The sequence below is a fragment of the Pseudophryne corroboree genome, chromosome 5 (genome assembly GCF_028390025.1).
Source record: "Pseudophryne corroboree isolate aPseCor3 chromosome 5, aPseCor3.hap2, whole genome shotgun sequence".
NCBI lineage: Eukaryota > Metazoa > Chordata > Amphibia > Anura > Myobatrachidae > Pseudophryne > Pseudophryne corroboree.
The window spans coordinates 148,398,540-148,417,093 of NC_086448.1; the positions used below are offsets into that span (position 1 = coordinate 148,398,540).

At 42.4% G+C, this 18,554-nt stretch overlaps 1 protein-coding gene across 3 annotated transcripts; it reads right to left on the bottom strand.

The window, feature by feature from the left end:
* Window positions 1-6,950: 6,950 nt before the first annotated feature.
* LOC134927398 (uncharacterized) lies at window positions 6,951-12,178 on the bottom strand. 3 transcript variants are annotated; one of them, XM_063921786.1, is made up of 3 exons: window positions 12,107-12,178; window positions 9,689-9,824; window positions 6,951-8,724 (listed from the first exon to the last, which is right to left on the bottom strand). In XM_063921786.1, the coding sequence occupies exons 2-3, from the start codon at window positions 9,755-9,757 to the stop codon at window positions 7,234-7,236; spliced, it is 1,560 nt and encodes a 519-aa protein (XP_063777856.1). In that variant the 5' UTR covers window positions 9,758-9,824; window positions 12,107-12,178; the 3' UTR covers window positions 6,951-7,233. The 3 variants fall into 3 exon arrangements, with proteins under 3 accessions (XP_063777856.1, XP_063777857.1, XP_063777855.1); XM_063921787.1 differs by having other exon boundaries at window positions 9,689-9,827; window positions 12,107-12,160; XM_063921785.1 differs by lacking the exon at window positions 12,107-12,178 and having other exon boundaries at window positions 9,689-10,265.
* Between the last annotated feature and the right edge of the window lie 6,376 nt (window positions 12,179-18,554).

The following is an 18,554-nucleotide window of genomic DNA, read 5'->3' on the forward strand; positions in this document are numbered from 1 at the left end:
TACACTGAAATCTTTTCAGCAGTTGAAGGATGAATATGGTATACCTAATTTGTATTTTTACAGTTTCCTCCAACTTTGACACGCTTTGCGGGCACATTTCAGGGACTAACCTCCCATTATTCTCCTGTTTCCTATTAAGACTTTTGTATTTAATCTGGGTCACAATAAAGCTATTTCTCTCTCCTACCTACATCTCCTTGCCTTACATCATACTGACCCACTCTCTCGCTTACGTGAGAAGTGGGAAGTGACCTGGGCCCGATAGATGAGGAGGAATGGGAACTTGGAATGGAGTATCCACGTATTGTTACTAAATCCCTTAGATTCCAGCAGATCCAGTTCTTTATATTTCATAGGACCTATATGACATCGGTTAGACTTGCTGGGTTTCTGAGTGGACGCTCTGACGCTTGCCCTAAGTGTGCAGTTGCTCGAGGTACCTTCTGGCATCTTGTGTGGACATGCCCTACTATACAGTCCTTTTGGTCACGGGTCAGGTCGGTTCTGGAAAATACTGGGATGCCCCTGAGAGCATTAACTCCTAAATTATGTGTTCTTGGGATAGCAGGCTCAGATTCCTTGTCCCGATGGGAGGAATTTCAATGTCTGTGCCCTGGCTAAGGTGTGTATTGCACAACTCTGGATGGCTCCTAAGGGACCCACTTTTTCCTCCTTTAAGGCACTAGCAAACAACTCTATCTCTAAAGAACACTTTGTTTACATGCAAAATAATGGCAGTTCTAAATTTGAAAAAATATGGTCCCCCTGGTTAGAATTGGCATATTCCTCCCATGAACCCCCAATATAACCTTTTACAGCCTTCTTTGGACCAGTAGCAATGTTTTTTGGGCATGGCTCTCCAGAGCTTGTTCCTCCTGATTATTCTTGCTCGACATGCAGTGCACCCTACCCTCTGTATTTTTAGAGTGTATTTGTATTTTTACAGTTTCCTCCAACTTTGACACGCTTTGCGGGCACATTTCAGGGACTAACCTCCCATTATTCTCCTGTTTCCTATTAAGACTTTTGTATTTAATCTGGGTCACAATAAAGCTATTTCTCTCTCCTACCTACATCTCCTTGCCTTACATCATACTGACCCACTCTCTCGCTTACGTGAGAAGTGGGAAGTGACCTGGGCCCGATAGATGAGGAGGAATGGGAACTTGGAATGGAGTATCCACGTATTGTTACTAAATCCCTTAGATTCCAGCAGATCCAGTTCTTTATATTTCATAGGACCTATATGACACCGGTTAGACTTGCTGGGTTTCTGAGTGGACGCTCTGACGCTTGCCCTAAGTGTGCAGTTGCTCGAGGTACCTTCTGGCATCTTGTGTGGACATGCCCTACTATACAGTCCTTTTGGTCACGGGTCAGGTCGGTTCTGGAAAATACTGGGATGCCCCTGAGAGCATTAACTCCTAAATTATGTGTTCTTGGGATAGCAGGCTCAGATTCCTTGTCCCGATGGGAGGAATTTCAATGTCTGTGCCCTGGCTAAGGTGTGTATTGCACAACTCTGGATGGCTCCTAAGGGACCCACTTTTTCCTCCTTTAAGGCACTAGCAAACAACTCTATCTCTAAAGAACACTTTGTTTACATGCAAAATAATGGCAGTTCTAAATTTGAAAAAATATGGTCCCCCTGGTTAGAATTGGCATATTCCTCCCATGAACCCCCAATATAACCTTTTACAGCCTTCTTTGGACCAGTAGCAATGTTTTTTGGGCATGGCTCTCCAGAGCTTGTTCCTCCTGATTATTCTTGCTCGACATGCAGTGCACCCTACCCTCTGTATTTTTAGAGTGCTTGTTTTGTTCATTTTCTATGTATTTTTATTTTCTTTTATGTTATTCCTTGTAGGCAATTGCCTGCTTTAATTGGTTAGGTTATGTTTCAAAATTACATTGTGACTCATAATATACTCACGTACAGACTTGAGATAACAATCATTTATTGCTTTACGAGTTTCCAAATAATATACACGTGTTTTTGCTATGTTTGTATATGGAACTAATGATGTACTGCAATGTGTATATAGTATACCACAAGCCATGTAATGTATTTGGTTATTACAACATCTCTTATCTGTAAAAAAACCAGACAATTCCTGGCGCTATGATTCTAAGGATGTGTAAGCTGCTCTCTCAGGGGCAATTGGTTTTTTGTCCCTGAAATGAAAACTAAAAAAAACACAAACGAGAGAGCGCTATTCACAACCCAAGTGGATTTTTATTTTTATTTCTAACTTCAAATCACTATAAATTTATTGCCGGCCGGCAGTATATAAACATATATTAATATAATTTAAAAATATCAATATCACCATAAAATCCAATAAATCACTGATTATAAGCAAATTGATTCCATACATATGCACAATGTAGGTCTACCTATCCCACTTATACGCATACTTTCCTTGTTTCTCAAGGATCCGGAATTGAAACTCTATTTCCAATACACCGGATACTTTGTATAAGACTTATGTCCAACAATGTGTCAATTGTACTGATATGAGCTACTCAAAAGCTTCTCCAGCTCATATTAAACCATATGGATAAGTGTTAACTTGAAAGATACTTATGTCCATATATCCGTGAGTCCGATTGTTGGAACGTGTATTGATAATATCATATACAATAAATCCTTATTCCCAGCTGGTTAGTGGTTTGAAATAATTAGTGCAAAGCTGATTCCTGAATAAAAGTTACTGTGTTACAGCCATCAGTAAATGAAAAATAGGTATACCATACATGCGCCACTGTTTGATCACGGTGCAGGTGATTATTTTTTAACAACATTTTTGTAGCTGGTCCACATTAGCCAGCAAGGCTTCCAGGTTAGTTCGCATGGTGGCCAGAATGCCCGCAAAAGTTGTGGGATCTCCAACTGCAACATCTGAAATTAAGAGGCAAAATAAACATTACTAACTTACTCACATTACCTATTATACAAGCAAGCCACAAAGCACACTTTAATGCAGGCATGTCCAAACTGCGGCCCTCCAGTTGAAACTACATATACCAGCATGCCTTGACCCAGTTTTGCTGTCAGAGAATGCTAAAGCTGTGTCAGGGCATGCTGGGATGTGTAGTTTCTCAACAGCTGGAGGGCCGCAGTTTGGACAGGCCTGCTTTAATGGCAAAGTGACTACATCATGACTGTTTTAATGATAAAACAGTAGCAGAACAACACACAAGCCTGCTCAGCAATGTTTGTTATTGTTAATTTTTTTTTTTTTTACAAAGTGTACCACACCATGGGGTACATTTACTAATATGGGAGTTCTATTTAAGATGGGACGTTGCCCATAGCAACCAATCAAATTCCACATATTATCTTGTAGAAGGTGCAAAATAAATGAAAAGTATAATCTGATTGGTTGCTATGGGCCACATCCCATCTTAAATAGAACTACCATCTTAGTAAATGTAACACCATGCTGGGATTCATTCACATCTGGAGTGAAGCAGACTTATATTTTTTGAGGTTGGCCCTGCATCATCACACTGCATATCAACATCTTCAGAAGGACAACATATCCTAGCATGCCCACACTCCCTGAAAGCCTGCCTTACTACATAAGGTCAAACAGGTTTTAAAATTTTTAATAAAAAATGTTTGGAGTGTAACTTTCACAACACAAATCACTGTGTCCTTAGCCTTCCTAACAAAGTGAAGCAGCAAGTTCAATGTGCAAATATTGGAATACCCAGGCACAAGTGTAAAAGTCAAACAACATACTAAACTCCACTCAGGTCTAACTGTTTTGCTGATAATGTCGCACATAGAAACCCTGTTGTCCAGGCAACCCTGTTGACATAATGAGTGTCGACCTAGAGTGGGCAGCCTAAACATTGCAGACGTAGACACTGTACATCTAATGATCCTCACACAAATGTAAATGCAACATCCATACCATGATGAAGAAGACAAACATTTTACCTTGGCACAAGATTGGGCCCAGTACAATACTGCATTTATTAGAATGTGAAGTTAAATTAGGTTACAAATTAAATGTCAATGTGTGTGAACTTACTCTCCTCTGCCACTTGATCACCTCCCTGAAGTGGCTCCAGGGCCTCTGCTGCCCATTCTGAAGGTGGGGATGGCGGCTGGATGGGGGAAGGAGGCTGGATGGGGGAAGGAGTCTGGATTGGGGAAATGTCTTGCTGTATAGAACTAGGGTGTGTGAGATTGCTCAATACATTCTGCGCTCACTGTTGCCCAGAACAGGCTTACACTTTAATGCAGCAAAACAAACAACACTTTTATGTCTCAATAGTAAATCATTTATTAGTTCTTATAGTATTTTCGTCAGGTATTAATACATAATCATAAATATAGGTATAATATCAAGAAACTACATCAATATCTTACCGAGTATTGTAGCATCACTTGAGCACTCTGGATCGGGGAATCTCAGGACGATCGTCTCAAGGGGAAATTCGGTATTCACACGCAGCACGTCTGCTAGCCTCTCAGGTGGATTCCGAAATTCCCCTAACATTCCCCGTCCTTTATACAAAACTAAACACACAATCTATCCATATGTGGGTACATTCCGGGGGTTCTGAAACATCTTATCTAACTTAAAATAACAACACGAGTCCTTGTCTATTCTAAGAATCCTTCTTCTAGCATGAGACAAACACCCTTTCATAAGACAAACACCCTTGCTATTCTCTTGTCATTATGTGGCATCAGGGCCGTCTTTTCATATGGGCTCAATGGGCTCTTGCCCAAGGGCCCCAGGAGTATAAGGGCCCTAGGCTGATAGCTGAGGGTGCCCTCTTTCCAGGGGTACCAGATTTTTGAAAATCGGCCCTAGGGAACCAGAGATATCAGACTTCAAAGCAGTGGTCCCCATCCAAGCCTGTTGATTGCTATTCCCAGCTAGATATCTCGGGCTCTGTATGACTTAGAGTTTTTCTGAGGGTACATTTCAAAAGCTGTGACTCTCCACTTTCGATGGACACTAGCAACTTGTCTCTACTATGCCCAGAACCAGAGATATCAGCCTTCAAGCAGCTGGTCACTGCTCAAGGTCCACATGCCTAATATGCAGTTTTATATATTTGTTGGTGGATTGCTCTGGCTCCTGAACTCTGATACCCAAGTCCCCAGTTCCTCCTGACAGGTGAGACACTCTAATTTTTTTTATCCCATTCAAAGCTAAGAAATCTTTTTCCAGGTACTTGAGATATCTGCAGTCAAGCAAGCTGCTCTCTCACCAGAAAATGATGAAAATTAATCTCACTCCACTATCGACACCTCCCTTATGTATTAAACACCCCATACCACCCAGTAAGTCATGTACCGGGGCCCCTTCATTCAGCTTGATAATGTCGATTTTATCTTTAAACATAAAGCTATACCTTTAAACACACTTTTACCATGGAGCCGCTGCGGCCGCTAGACTTAATATGCACTCTACGTACCTTTTACGCTATTTGCGTAAATGAGTCCCGTACCATGTACGGTCTCTGCGTACAAACGCCGCGCTGACGGTACAAAGTACTTGCAGCGCGTACACACCCAATTAATACGCTTTTAAACCTTATACAGTTAGGCAATGTAATACACTTTAAACCTTAGCAGGGAAAAGAGGACACAACACTGATTTGTAGTTAATCACTGGGTTCCGACACCACAGAGTAATATTTCTGAAAGGGGGTTAACAATACAAATTATGCACTACAATACAACAGAGTAAATGGCTACAGTCAATGTACATACGTGAGAATATTCGCGTGCGCTTCCCGGTCCGGTCCTCCGCTATCAGGTTGATAGCGTTGAGAGTCTTGTGCCCGGCCAGGCTGCAACAGGCTTTATTTATACAATTCTTCCAAAAGCAATACAATGGATACTGTAATCCCTTTGTCCATTGGACACAGGAATGCACTTTTACAGTACAGGAGAGGTCATAGGTCGATTTGAAAAGGTAGGCGATGTCTTTCCCAACTGCTCTTGTGGGTGGTCTCCTCTGGGTTCCCGCCGCATACATAATATACAGCAAATACAGTTTATATCTATATTCTGCTTCTGCACCTAACTATCCGCAGGAACATGCGATCTTTCGCAAACCAACACCGGAATGTTACCCTTAAAATACCCTACAGCTGGATACCAAACACCACCTTATAACCTTAGTCTGTCCCCTCTTATCCTGTAAAGGTGAATCCCTTTGTTCTGGAATCATTTAAACTGTTGATACTTGCTGATGTGGTGCAGGGGGACTATGTGTACAATGTGCACTATTTGGATTAAATATGTAATGTTTTGATAGCTCTCCATGTGTTCACAAACTCTGCTGTAAATACCCACACCACGCGCAGGACCGCGGGAGCGATCATACGCAAATTGCGGATATGTGCACGCACGGCGGAACAAGTGCACGCGCAGTGGGCATGTGTGTGTATTTTATACGTGCTGCGTGTTCTATAATATTTTTCGACTTTGACAAGCTCAATGCCACCTTCTACAGTTTAGTGTTCTCCCTCCCACCCCATCTCTGCAGTAAAGGAGCAATTAGCAGAAATTACTGCTCCAGGTCCTACATGCTGAGCGGAAGATAGAACACCCTCTACCGCCCGCGGGACATCAAAGCTGCCGCTGATAGCACCCCCACCCATAGACGATGGGTAGGGGCCCCAGTGTATTGCTGTGCCCAGGGGCCCACACTGCTGTTAAGACGGCCCTGTGTGGCATAGTTACTGCGGCACAAAATGGAAGTCAGTCAGAAAACCCCACTCTCACCCTTTCATATCACACTCGTATCACAAACGGCCCTTGACTGATTCCAATTATAACGCATAACTTGCCATTACAACCTTTTGTCGTTTACAACATATGCGGTAAAATTCCACACAGTTCCAAATAGATAAAATTATTATTATTATACACAGTATGAGAACAGGATGTACCAGAAAATTTACCATATTGGATGCAGACGGAGAATATCCAGTAAACAAGTCCCACCAATGATGAGAAGTTGCATCCTGGACATCAGAACCAATTTTCTGTAATTGATCAGCAATTATTGTTGTTGTCACTTGATGAGTTACAATAGATTGATTTAGATATTTGATATGATCTTCAATAACTTTGGATTGTTTCATAATTGTATGTAGTTTATCTAACTTCAAATCCCATTGGGGAATACTTAAATTTTGTGGACTCCAATATTTTGTAACATGTTCTTCACGGTCAGCATACAATATAAATGTCTAATTTTCCCAGGTTAAGGAACTAACATTACTAATACATCCGGAAAATGGAACTACCATTCCAGGTATGGCTGGTGTATCAGTTACCAAACATACTTCTTGTGGGGCTACCTCCATCATCATTGTATATGACAAAGGTAAAACTACCCATTTACATAAATTTACTCCATTCTCTAATAAGCAAGGTTCATAAACTGCAGATTGTACTCTACATATCTTGCCTTGTAAAGTGGGTGTACAAATACTCAAATCATGAGTTCTATTATTCTCATCTATATATTCTCCTTTCATAGTGGGGAACCAGTACCATTCTCCACCAGATGGTCCTAACAACAAAGGCATTACAATATATTTACACATTTGAATAACTTTGGTTACATTATACATAGTTAAAATACCTTGGCATATGGTGTCATTACAAATCATTTTAGCAGCTTCCAAGTGTATCCAAGCGTCCCTGGACACACTTGTATTAAAAATTGTTCTCCATACTTGTTCATTTCCGGTCATTAGCATAGTTTGCATAACGCCTTTTTGTTGTTGCTCATACATAGTCTGTAGTGTACAGACGGTCCAATTTATAAATTTAGTAATGTTGGTATCAAATCCAACAGCAAAATCATTACTAGCATTAATTAGCTGGTTCATTAAAGTATCTATTCCAGCCGATATTTTGGCTGGCTCAAAAATAGTAGGCATCCATTTTGCTTGTAATGTAAGTCCGTCATTTAATTTACTACCGGCGCTATGCATCCTATTGGCTAATGTTTCAATATCTATCCCATTTAATACTCCTGTTAGAGTCCCATATCCTCCCAACAATGTATCATACCAGGCACGTCGTTGCCGGGATATACATTGTCTATTATTGGGAGGGAAAACAACTTGTGTGACTAACACAGTCTTTTGAGCTTGTGTACCTACATTTTCACATGTAGATGGTAATCTTTTAACATGTCCAATATCGATTCGTGATGCATTGATATCAATAAACATTAAATCTTGTGCCCACCACGTTCGATTTTTTATTTCAGTAGCATTATGACATACCAAAATTAAAATGTCTTTTACAGCTAACCGAAATGTGGTTGCTCCTTGTTTAGAACAATTCTTATATTCTTTATTCTTCTCTTCTTTAGGGAGAAATCGGAACCTATAAGGTTTGGAGCAGCAACTTATATTTACTGCAGCATTAATTGTGATATTGCCTTCTGACTGATGTAAGGCAAATGTAGGTCGATATCTGTTTCTTTGTGGATCAGGCGATCCAGCCCACATCGTTCCTGGAATTGTTATATTTACTATATTAGTACAGCGCTGATTGGCCCGACAAGTGAAATTATCTTGGGTTCTTGGTATGGTGGCATTGTTCCATCCCCACCGTACAGTATGCAACTCTCGTTTCTCTATCTTCAATCCAGGTGTCCATGTACTAGAGGGGACGACCAATAATACAATTCCAAGGATTCCAAGACTGAGCCTCACGACAATCTATAGGTACAAAATCAGTGTAAGTTACTCTCGCAAATAACATTTTTCTTGAGGTACATATTCCCATTTCTCTTGTCCTGGTTTCATTATTAAGAGTACTCTGTCTTTTCCCACAGCTATAACCTCAGCCGGTTCAGGCGGCCCTTGAGGCTTCTGTACCCAGATTTTTGCTCCTACATTCACAGTGTTAGATGAATCAAAACCTTTGTCTCCTCGAACAGTAAGTTCGGTTGGAGCTTCTCCCGATTGGATAGGCTCTATCAAAATGGGTATTATTAACAATTGTGCCACTCGGTCCCCTTCACAGATTACGCAGGGGTCTGGGCTCAAATTCATCATAACTATTTTAATTTCTCCTTGATAGTCGGGGTCAATTACTCCTCCTATCACTATTATTCCGTTCTTGGCCATACTAGAACGGGTTGACAACTGTCCATAATGATTAGAAGGCATTTTGCAACCTATCCCAGTAGGTATAACCTTAATCCCATAAGGAACAATAACATCAGGGTTTATAGCATACATGTCCAACCCTGCCGACATGGGCGTAGCTCTGTACGGTTCTATCGCCTTTTCGTGAATTTTCCAATAAATAAGGCTTTCTACATTATGTGCTGCCTTGATTGATAAGTTGGGGGTCAGCATCCTCATCAGAGGAATTGTGGATTCTGTCAATGGTCGGTTCCTAATAGTGCTCCATTGTGTAGCAGTCTTACAGGGGAAAGCTACCATTAATCCTGAGTATGTATCTACTGCTGTACATGCAAATTTACACCCTCGACTTTCTGGCAGGGGTCCAATAAAGTCCATCTGCCAGATTTGTCCATGTAACTTACCTCTTCCAATATGGCCCATTACAGTATGGGGCACTTCCCTCTTTTGGGAGTGTTGACACAAGGGACACCGTAAAATCACAGATTTCACAATGTCCAATGTGAGGGGAATACCCCTTTCTTGCGCCCACCTGTAAGTTGCCTTTTCTCCCAGATGTCCACTCTTTTGGTGTGCCCAAAGGGCTGTACCCTGCAACCATGATTCCAATTCCTTCGTCTCTCCTGCCACTGGCTCCTGAGATGACTTAGCAATGGCGGCTTGTGCATCTGCTTGTGAATTAAACAAACGTTCAAGTGAGTCTAATGGTACATGTGCATCAACATGGAATACAGTTACTTTTGTTTGTTTAGTGATAACTTCAATGTCCTCCCAGACTTCCTTTCCCCATAACCCTTTCCCATGAATTTTCCAATCATGTTTCTTCCAGCTCATCATCCATGTGGCTAATCCATTGGCTACTGACCATGAATCAGTATAAATATTACATTCACCTCCAATTTCCTGTCTAAGGGCCAAATATACTGCAAATAATTCGGCATATTGGCTACTCTTTCCTTCCCCTTCTATTTCTAATGTCTTAGACATGCGGGGATTAAACGCAACTGATCTCCACTTTCTTCTTCCCGCAACATAACGTGCAGATCCATCTGTAAACCATGTGTGACATTGAGATTTGTCGCTTAACTCAGAATAAGGTTTACCCCATTTTACTGGTGATTCTTCCAGCTGTTATTTTATATTTATTCAGTTCTCTATAATCCACAGTCATGCGCCAGGAGCCAATGCTCTTTTTCACTGGCCATGTCGGATTATTCCAAGCAGTAGTGGCATATCGTACCACTCCTGTATCCATTAATTCTTTAATGGTTTTGCTTATTTCTTGATGGCCCCCCGGTATACGATATTGTTTCATTGCAATTAATTTAGTTGCAGGTGGGACATGTACTGGGGGCATTTTTACTTTTCCCACCACAATAGGTCTGGCCTGAATACAATTACTTCTGACTCCAAAACTAAATTTTCCTGTATCTAAATAAAGGGTCAGTCCTTTTAAAACATCAATGCCTATAATATATTCTCTAATGGGTACTATTAGTACTCGGCATTTCTTAATAGGTAAATTTCCTATTTTTAGAGGTATTTCCACCTGTACCCCTTCAGTTACTCGACCCCCCAACCCTGCAATTTTAATTCGGGGTCCTTTAAATCTATTGGGATTTCCATATATTAGGGTAGCCTCCGCCCCTGTGTCAATTAACGCGGGGACCTCTTGTACATTGCCCCGTGACCAATGGATTCCTAATTTGACATAAGGTCTCTCATCATGACGAATCCATACAGGGGCTTGGCTGGCTACCTATGCATCACCCTCTGAATCTTCCTGTTCCTCGGGAGGAGCAGTAGGCTTCAAATTTTGCAACATCTTGTCTATCTACATCAACCCCTCCAGCGCCATCCTCTACCAAACAGACCAGCCAGGTAAGGACGCTTTCCCCGGGGCGTTGTGAAAATTTGGTCAATAGTTCCAGAACTTAATTTTGAGTGAAATCTTGCAGTATCATTTTCTCTTTGAGGACTGCCTGCCCTCCACCTTCTGCAACCTTAGTTAATTGCCTGCGCGAGACAGGACAGGCATTTGCCCCAGGAGGGTCAATGACAGGATTGGGAGGATCCCATCCCCCCTTGTCCTCTCCCTCCTCCCCATTACTACTATCCCATACATCACCATCCCATGTATCGGGATCCCATTGAAGATCGGCAGAAGCAATAATTGCTCGTACAATCTGATATTTCTGGGCTTTTTCTGATAACATCTGATTGCTACACTGTAACAAACCTATCTTTCCTTGTTGTTCAATTACTGTTTGTTCTATATCTAAATAACGTAATTGTAACTGCTCATATCTTTGGTGCATTTTACGGTATGCTGATACTAGTATCCAGCACCGTCTTCCCAGCGCCATTACATCACCTGCCTTGGCAGGGACCCCCTCAAGTACATATACAACATCGAGGGGTTCTGCATTCTTGAGTTTACCATCCCATGATTCTGCTAAACCTGACGTTAATAACTCCTGTGCTATAATATTGTAGGGACTTTCAGTCCACCCTGGGACGGTGATTTGCTCCGCTCCAGCCTTTTTTCCCTTACGAAACATCCTTACCGTGCTATGTTGTTATATATCGGCGAAAACTTGGCAAATTACCAATTGACAAAACTTTGCACAGAGGTAAGTCTGGCCAGGACCCACCACTGTACAAAAGCGTTTTACACTATCAGTATCCTACACCGAGATATAAGAAAACATAGATCCTGCCGACTACGCCAAAAATGTCTTGCTGTATAGAACTAGGGTGTGTGAGATTGCTCAATACATTCTGCGCTCACTGTTGCCCAGAACAGGCTTACACTTTAATGCAGCAAAACAAACAACACTTTTATGTCTCAATAGTAAATAATTTATTAGTTCTTATAGTATTTTCATCAGGTATTAATACATAATCATAAATATAGGTATAATATCAAGAAACTACATCAATATCTTACCGAATATTGTAGCATCACTTGAGCACTCTGGATCGGGGAATCTCAGGACGATCGTCTCAAGGGGAAATTCGGTATTCACACACAGCACGTCTGCTAGCGTCTCAGGTGGATTCCAAAATTCCCCTAACATTCCCCGTCCTTTATACAAAACTAAAAACACAATCTATCCATATGTGGGTACATTCCGGGGGTTCTGAAACATCTTATCTAACTGAAAATAACAACACGAGTCCTTGTCTATTCTAAGAATCCTTCTTCTAGCATGAGACAAACACCCTTTCATAAGACAAACACCCTTGCTATTCTCTTGTCATTATGTGGCATAGTTACTGCGGCACAAAATGGAAGTCAGTCAGAAAACCCCACTCTCACCCTTTCATATCACACTCGTATCACATGAAAGAGGATGGAAGGGGGAGCTGATTACAGAGGGTGGGTCAGATTGAGAGGGGGTGGGTGGCGGAGAGGTGGGTTGGACCACAGAGGGGGAGGGGGCAGAGAGGGGGATTGGGAAAGAGAGGGAGGGTGGTGGAGAGGTGGGTTGGGCCACAGAGGGGGAAGGGGAGAGAGGGGGTTTGGGAAAGAGAGGGGGAGGGGGCAGAGAGGAGGATTGGGCCACAGAAGGGGAGTGGGGAAGAGAAGGGGATTGGGAAAGAGAGGGGGAGTGGGGCAGAGAAGGGGATTGGGAAAGAGAGGGGGAGGGGGCGGAGAGGCGGATTGGGCCACAGAAGGGGAGGGGGGCGGAGAAGGGGATTGTGAAAGAGAGGGGGAGTGGGGCGGAGAAGGGGATTGGGAAAGAGAGGGGGAGGGCGTCGGAGAGGGGGATTGGGCCACAGAAGGGGAGGGGGGCAGAGAAGGGGATTGGTGTGGCCTAGAAATTGGAGGCCTTCCACCCGCTGCTTGCCGTTGTGCTTGCCCTAGAATGACATATGTAATAATTAGGTTGTGGATAAAAAAAATACCATCAGCATTTAAAAATTACATTGTTCTGTCCCATGTTAAAGACACAGAGCAAGTTATTGTGTTCAGCCGATAGCCTGTGTAGCAACTCAGTACAACAACATTAACTTTTTCACAAGCACTTTGCTACACAGTCAGTACTGCAAGCCATAACCACACACAATGTGGAAACTTGTCATGTTTGTTCTACAATAGTGTAATTACACAGTCTGCTAATTTTCTCACTATATAACTTCTTAGTGAAAATGTGCAGTCTACATTTAAAGTTTCTGCTACTAATCTCAGTGTAATAAACATATTTAATGTAATGTGTTAAACTTACTGCGTCTACGTCGAATGCAAATTTGTTGGCGCAGTTCCGCCAACAGCTCCGGCGTGTGACGGCGGAGGTCACTCCACCGCCTTTCCAGCTGGATTATTGTGCGCCATGTCCGGGTGCGTGTCCGCAGTATGCGGCGGACCTCCGCGTAGGCCTCGCGCTTAACCCTATTGGGTATAAAGGGCCCTGCGCAGCCTACGCGTCGGACCATAACCGCTATCAACACGCGCAGCTCCCGGCATGTAAAGGCAGCTGCGCGCATGGTGCCAATGGCATTTTCCATACATGGGCATATAGTTATAGTGTGTGGTGGCATTTGATTGGTTGTAATTGTATGGTGTCATCTGTATTAAACTTTATTGATATGTGTACATTAATGTGCAGGACAGTGTGTACAGTTCGCATCTGCGGAGATTCGCACTTGCGGACACTCACACACACACTCACACACACAATTATTATTTTACATTTGTATGCAAAAGCCATGCTTCTAAATTAATAGCATTGTAGGTTTGTAGGATAAAAGCAAAAACAAACAAACATGACAATGTTTAGATATATGTCTCTAGATAGTTCTATAGATACATACACACACATATACCATTCATATATGGCCGCTATTCATAAACATATAAGTCTACATATATATATATATATATATAGAGAGAGAGAGAGAGAGGGAGAGAGAGAGACATAGACAGATAGAGCACACAAAAAAACAACTAAGTGTTACAATCTGTGTACTCACCCCATTTTGCAGGAACAATCAGCTACACAAAGTCACAAAGTTTAAGTTTTTTAGGATCAGATGTTGTGTCATTTTTATTGTACACAGATGCACAAGCCAAACATAAAAAAAAAAGATATTGTTGGTTAATAATACAATTACCCCAAATTAAAAACAAAAAATAAATAAAAAGTAAACCCATTGTCTACAACAGTCTTACACAACAAACATGATAAGGAGAACATTACAGATTAATTCTGTACTGAAACAATAATAAATACTCACAAAACACAAGCAACACACTTTGAACTTTACCAAGCTACCTAAATGCCATCAGTCCAAAAAAATAAACACGTACAGACAGTTTTGGGAGACAAAACAAAATAAAAATAAAAAAAACCCTGAAATAATCCCGCACAATTCGAGCCCTTACAGCATTCCCCCGGCGGTACACACTCCCCCCACGGAATGTCCGGCCAACCCCTGGCTCCTCATCCGGCAATTCCTTCGTGTGGGGAAGCTCTATGCGACTCCTTACAGCGATGTTATGTAGGATAGCGCACAGGACCACAATTTTACTTACCATCTCCGGTGAATACATGATGTCGCCACCAGTGCGATGGAGCACATGAAAACGCCCTTTAAGAACACCAATCGTGCGCTCCACCAGCTGTCTAGTGGCAGTAAGCGCGGAGTTAAACGCCGACTGTGGTCCTGGCCTGGGTTTACTGTAAGGAGTCATGAGCCAGGGGATGCAAGGATATCCACGGTCTCCTGTTTGATAATATGAGAAGAGAAAAAGGATAATAGCAACATTAAAGAATGTAACTCCCACAATATGACTGTTCCAATAATGAAAATTAAACAACTCACCCAATAGCAACATGTCTTGGCCTTCCATTGTTCTTAATCTTTGCCATATCCCTGATTGTCTAATGACATGGGCATCATGGTAGTTCCCAGGGAACTTAGCATTCAGGGACAGGATCTGGAGGGATGGGCCACAAATAACCATTACATTCAGAGAATGAAACAGTTTCCTGTTTCTAAAGATTTCTTCATTATGTCTTGGCGCAACAATGGCAACATGTGTCCCATCCACAACCCCAATAACGTATGGGAAGCGACTACCCCCTTCCTGAAATTGCTGCTTCACCACAGCCAGGGCACCAGCATCCAAAGGCATTGATATAAATTGCTTTACTTGGGTTATGAATGCTTGGCTGACACGCCGCAGGACCTTACTGAACTGGCCCTGCGACATGCCAACCAGATCATTAACTACATGCTGGTATGAACCAGTGGCCAAAAAATGTAACACAGCAAGGAATTGTGTCAATGCTGGTATTGCTGTAGGATACCTAATGGATTGTTCTAGATCACTCTCTATTATGGAGAGAGTGTCTAGGATTAGATGAGGTGGCAGTCTGTATCTGCGCAACACAACATCATCAGGCATCCCAAAAAGGAGGACACGGATACGGAAAATTGGTGGCCTTGCACGCCTCCGTTGCCTTGGAGGATGAGGAGCCGGTTGGGGTTGGAGGACTTGCGCCGGTTGGGGTGGGAGGGCTTCCGCTGCCACATGTATGGACATCACCAACTTCAAATGAAGGTAAGAATCATTAAAACACACAATCAATTAACAACACACATTGACGAAAAACAAATAAAATAAAAGTGTATGGGTGTTCACTTACTGCAGGAGCGTACTCCATATCTTCATGATGGAAATACGGAACAATAAATCCCCAAAAAAAACATTAAGCCACAGTTAGCTATGTAGCTACAACATAGGTTACCATCACAAATAACAATTTAATCTAAACAAAAAACATACCCATATAATTACTGCAACAAGATATGAATTAAATACTAAGTATGATTTTTTTGAATAAAAATAAAAAATAGGCTACTTACCTGCTCAGAAAAAAAAGTAAACTTTGCTCCAAAACACAAACAAAAAAGGCCTACTTCGGCAAAAAGAAATCTAATCTCAAAATCAAACAATAGAGCCACCTACAAGAGAGAGAAAATGGCAATAAGAAAAGAAACACACACACACTGTCAGCACTCCCACACCATGCCACCCAGGGACAGGCAACTTACCTGCTCAGAAAATAAATGGAAACTTTGGTTCAAAAATGAAACAAAAACAGGCCTACTTCGGCAATAGAAATATATAATGTCAAAATCAAACAATACAGCCACCTACAAGAGAGAGAAAATGCCAATAAGAAAAGAAACAGACACACTGTCAGCACCCCCACACCATGCCACCCAGGGACAGGCAACTAACCTGCTCAGAAAATAAATGGAAACTTTGGTTCAAAAATGAAACAAAAACAGGCCTACTTCGGCAATAGAAATATATAATGTCAAAATCAAACAATACAGCCACCTACAAGAGAGAGAAAAGGCCAATAAGAAAAGAAACACACACACTGTCAGCACTTCCACACCATGCCACCCAGGGACAGGCAACTTACCTGCTCAGAAAATAAATGGAAACTTTGGTTCAAAAATGAAACAAAAACAGGCCTACTTCGGCAAAAGAAATATATAATGTCAAAATCAAACAATACAGTCACCTACAAGAGAGAGAAAAGGCCAATAAGAAAAGAAACACACACACTGTCAGCACTAGAACGGGCACACTGCAAATTACATGTAACATAACTATTAGATACTACATGTAAACAAAGATAATAAAATAAACATTAAACACCATACAAAATGAACAAATTATAAACCACACTACAAAGGAGCATTGCACACCCAAACATACTTTGTTTTGTAATATACTAACTAATTTTTTATTAAAAAAACAGTTGTGTTAAATAGGGTGTAGTATGGCTGACCGGCGGTCTCCTGACCGCCGGTCAGCTTACCGACGCCGGGATCCCGGCAGCAGACTGACGCCGGGATCCTGGCGGGGAAGGGCGAGTGCAGCAAGCCCCTTGCGGGCTCGCTGCGCTCGCCACGCTGCGGGCTCGGTGGCGACCTACGGTCGCCACGGGTTCTATTCCCACTCTATGGGTGTCGTGGACACCCACGAGTGGAAATAGTCCCTTTTGGTCGGCATGCCGACCATCAGGACAGTGGGGGTCGGGATGCTTGAGGAGGTCATGTGACCGTCGGTCTCCCGTCCGTCGGTCACATGAATACCACCCGTTAAATACGCCATCCGCAACACAACAGTAAGAAATGTGCAAGCTAACAAACATTTTTTATACTATATACTGCAATAAAAACTCACTCTGAAATGTGCTATGCACCATGTCCACCTTGCTTGTCTTGCTTCAGTATTTCTCATCATACACCCACTCACACAGGCTGCAGTCAAGGCATTTAAATAGCCAGTACAACAATTACTGGAACTATTTGCATAATTGACACCTGTGCGAATTCCCGCACTGGAAATCACACGCAGCTATAAATCGCAAGACAGCTGTGCAAACACACATGCTACCAGCAACATGGCTACATGTGAGCAGATGTCCGCAGAGATGGACATGGTGCAGCAGCAGATGTCCGCATTGACAGCTAGGCGCCTTGCGCTGCGGAGACAGATGCTGCAAGCTGCCAGTGCGGATGTTGAAATAGCAGGACCCAGTACTGTTGAAACCCCATCTTCTGATACCCAGGAGTTAGGTGTGAATCCCCTGCCAGACATAGATACTGGGGAAACTGAGGGCGATTCTGGACTACCATCTCAAACACAAAGTACACAAGCAACTAGTGAAGAGGAAGATGGTGAGGAGGGACAGGACGATAGCTCGCAGGCTACATCCAAAAAACGAAGAAGACATCCCGCCTTCACTAAGAGGGAATTATGTGTTTTGGTCACACAGGCCATGGACAAAATTCATAGAGGCAGCAAAAACATGGGTGCTGCAACCAAAGATCGAATCTGGAGGGACATCACTGATTCTGTTAATGAAGTCTGCTCAATTGTCCGCACCTCACAGGAAGTTAGAAGACGGTAAGTGTATATTGACACACCATTTTCTGGCCTAATTATTATTACAAACTTAGCTAGATGTGATGTTGCCTATAGCAACCAAAACATAACATGTGTACTATCAAGAAAAACAGGTATTCATAACTTTTATGTCCCTTGCCCCTAATTCTACTCACATATGTAGTTGGGCCGACTTCAAATCCCACCTGAAGGGCAAGAGGTCTGCGGAGTGGAATGCCTCGAGGGCAACAGGGGGAGGTCCAGCTGCCACTGTGGAATACACAGATCTCGAGGAGCTGGCGATGGACTGTGTGAGCTACTAGGAGGCGGGTGGGGTGTCTCATATGGACACGGACCTGCCTGAAATAGTTAATCTACATGACTTGCCAGGTAAGTTTACACACATATTCCTAAAAAAGTAATTTAGTGTTTCCAAAAGTCTAATGTTTATTTTCTTCCCTTTTTCCACTCATTCTTC

Bases quoted from the DNA above. Each gene is read 5' to 3' on its own strand.
- LOC134927398 (XM_063921786.1), bottom strand. From the start codon at position 9,757: ATGGTTGCAGGGTACAGCCCTTTGGGCACACCAAAAGAGTGGACATCT. The intron at 8,725-9,688 runs GTGGGCGCAAGA...TTGTACCTATAG, and splicing joins GGAGAAAAGGCAACTTACAG to ATTGTCGTGAGGCTCAGTCT.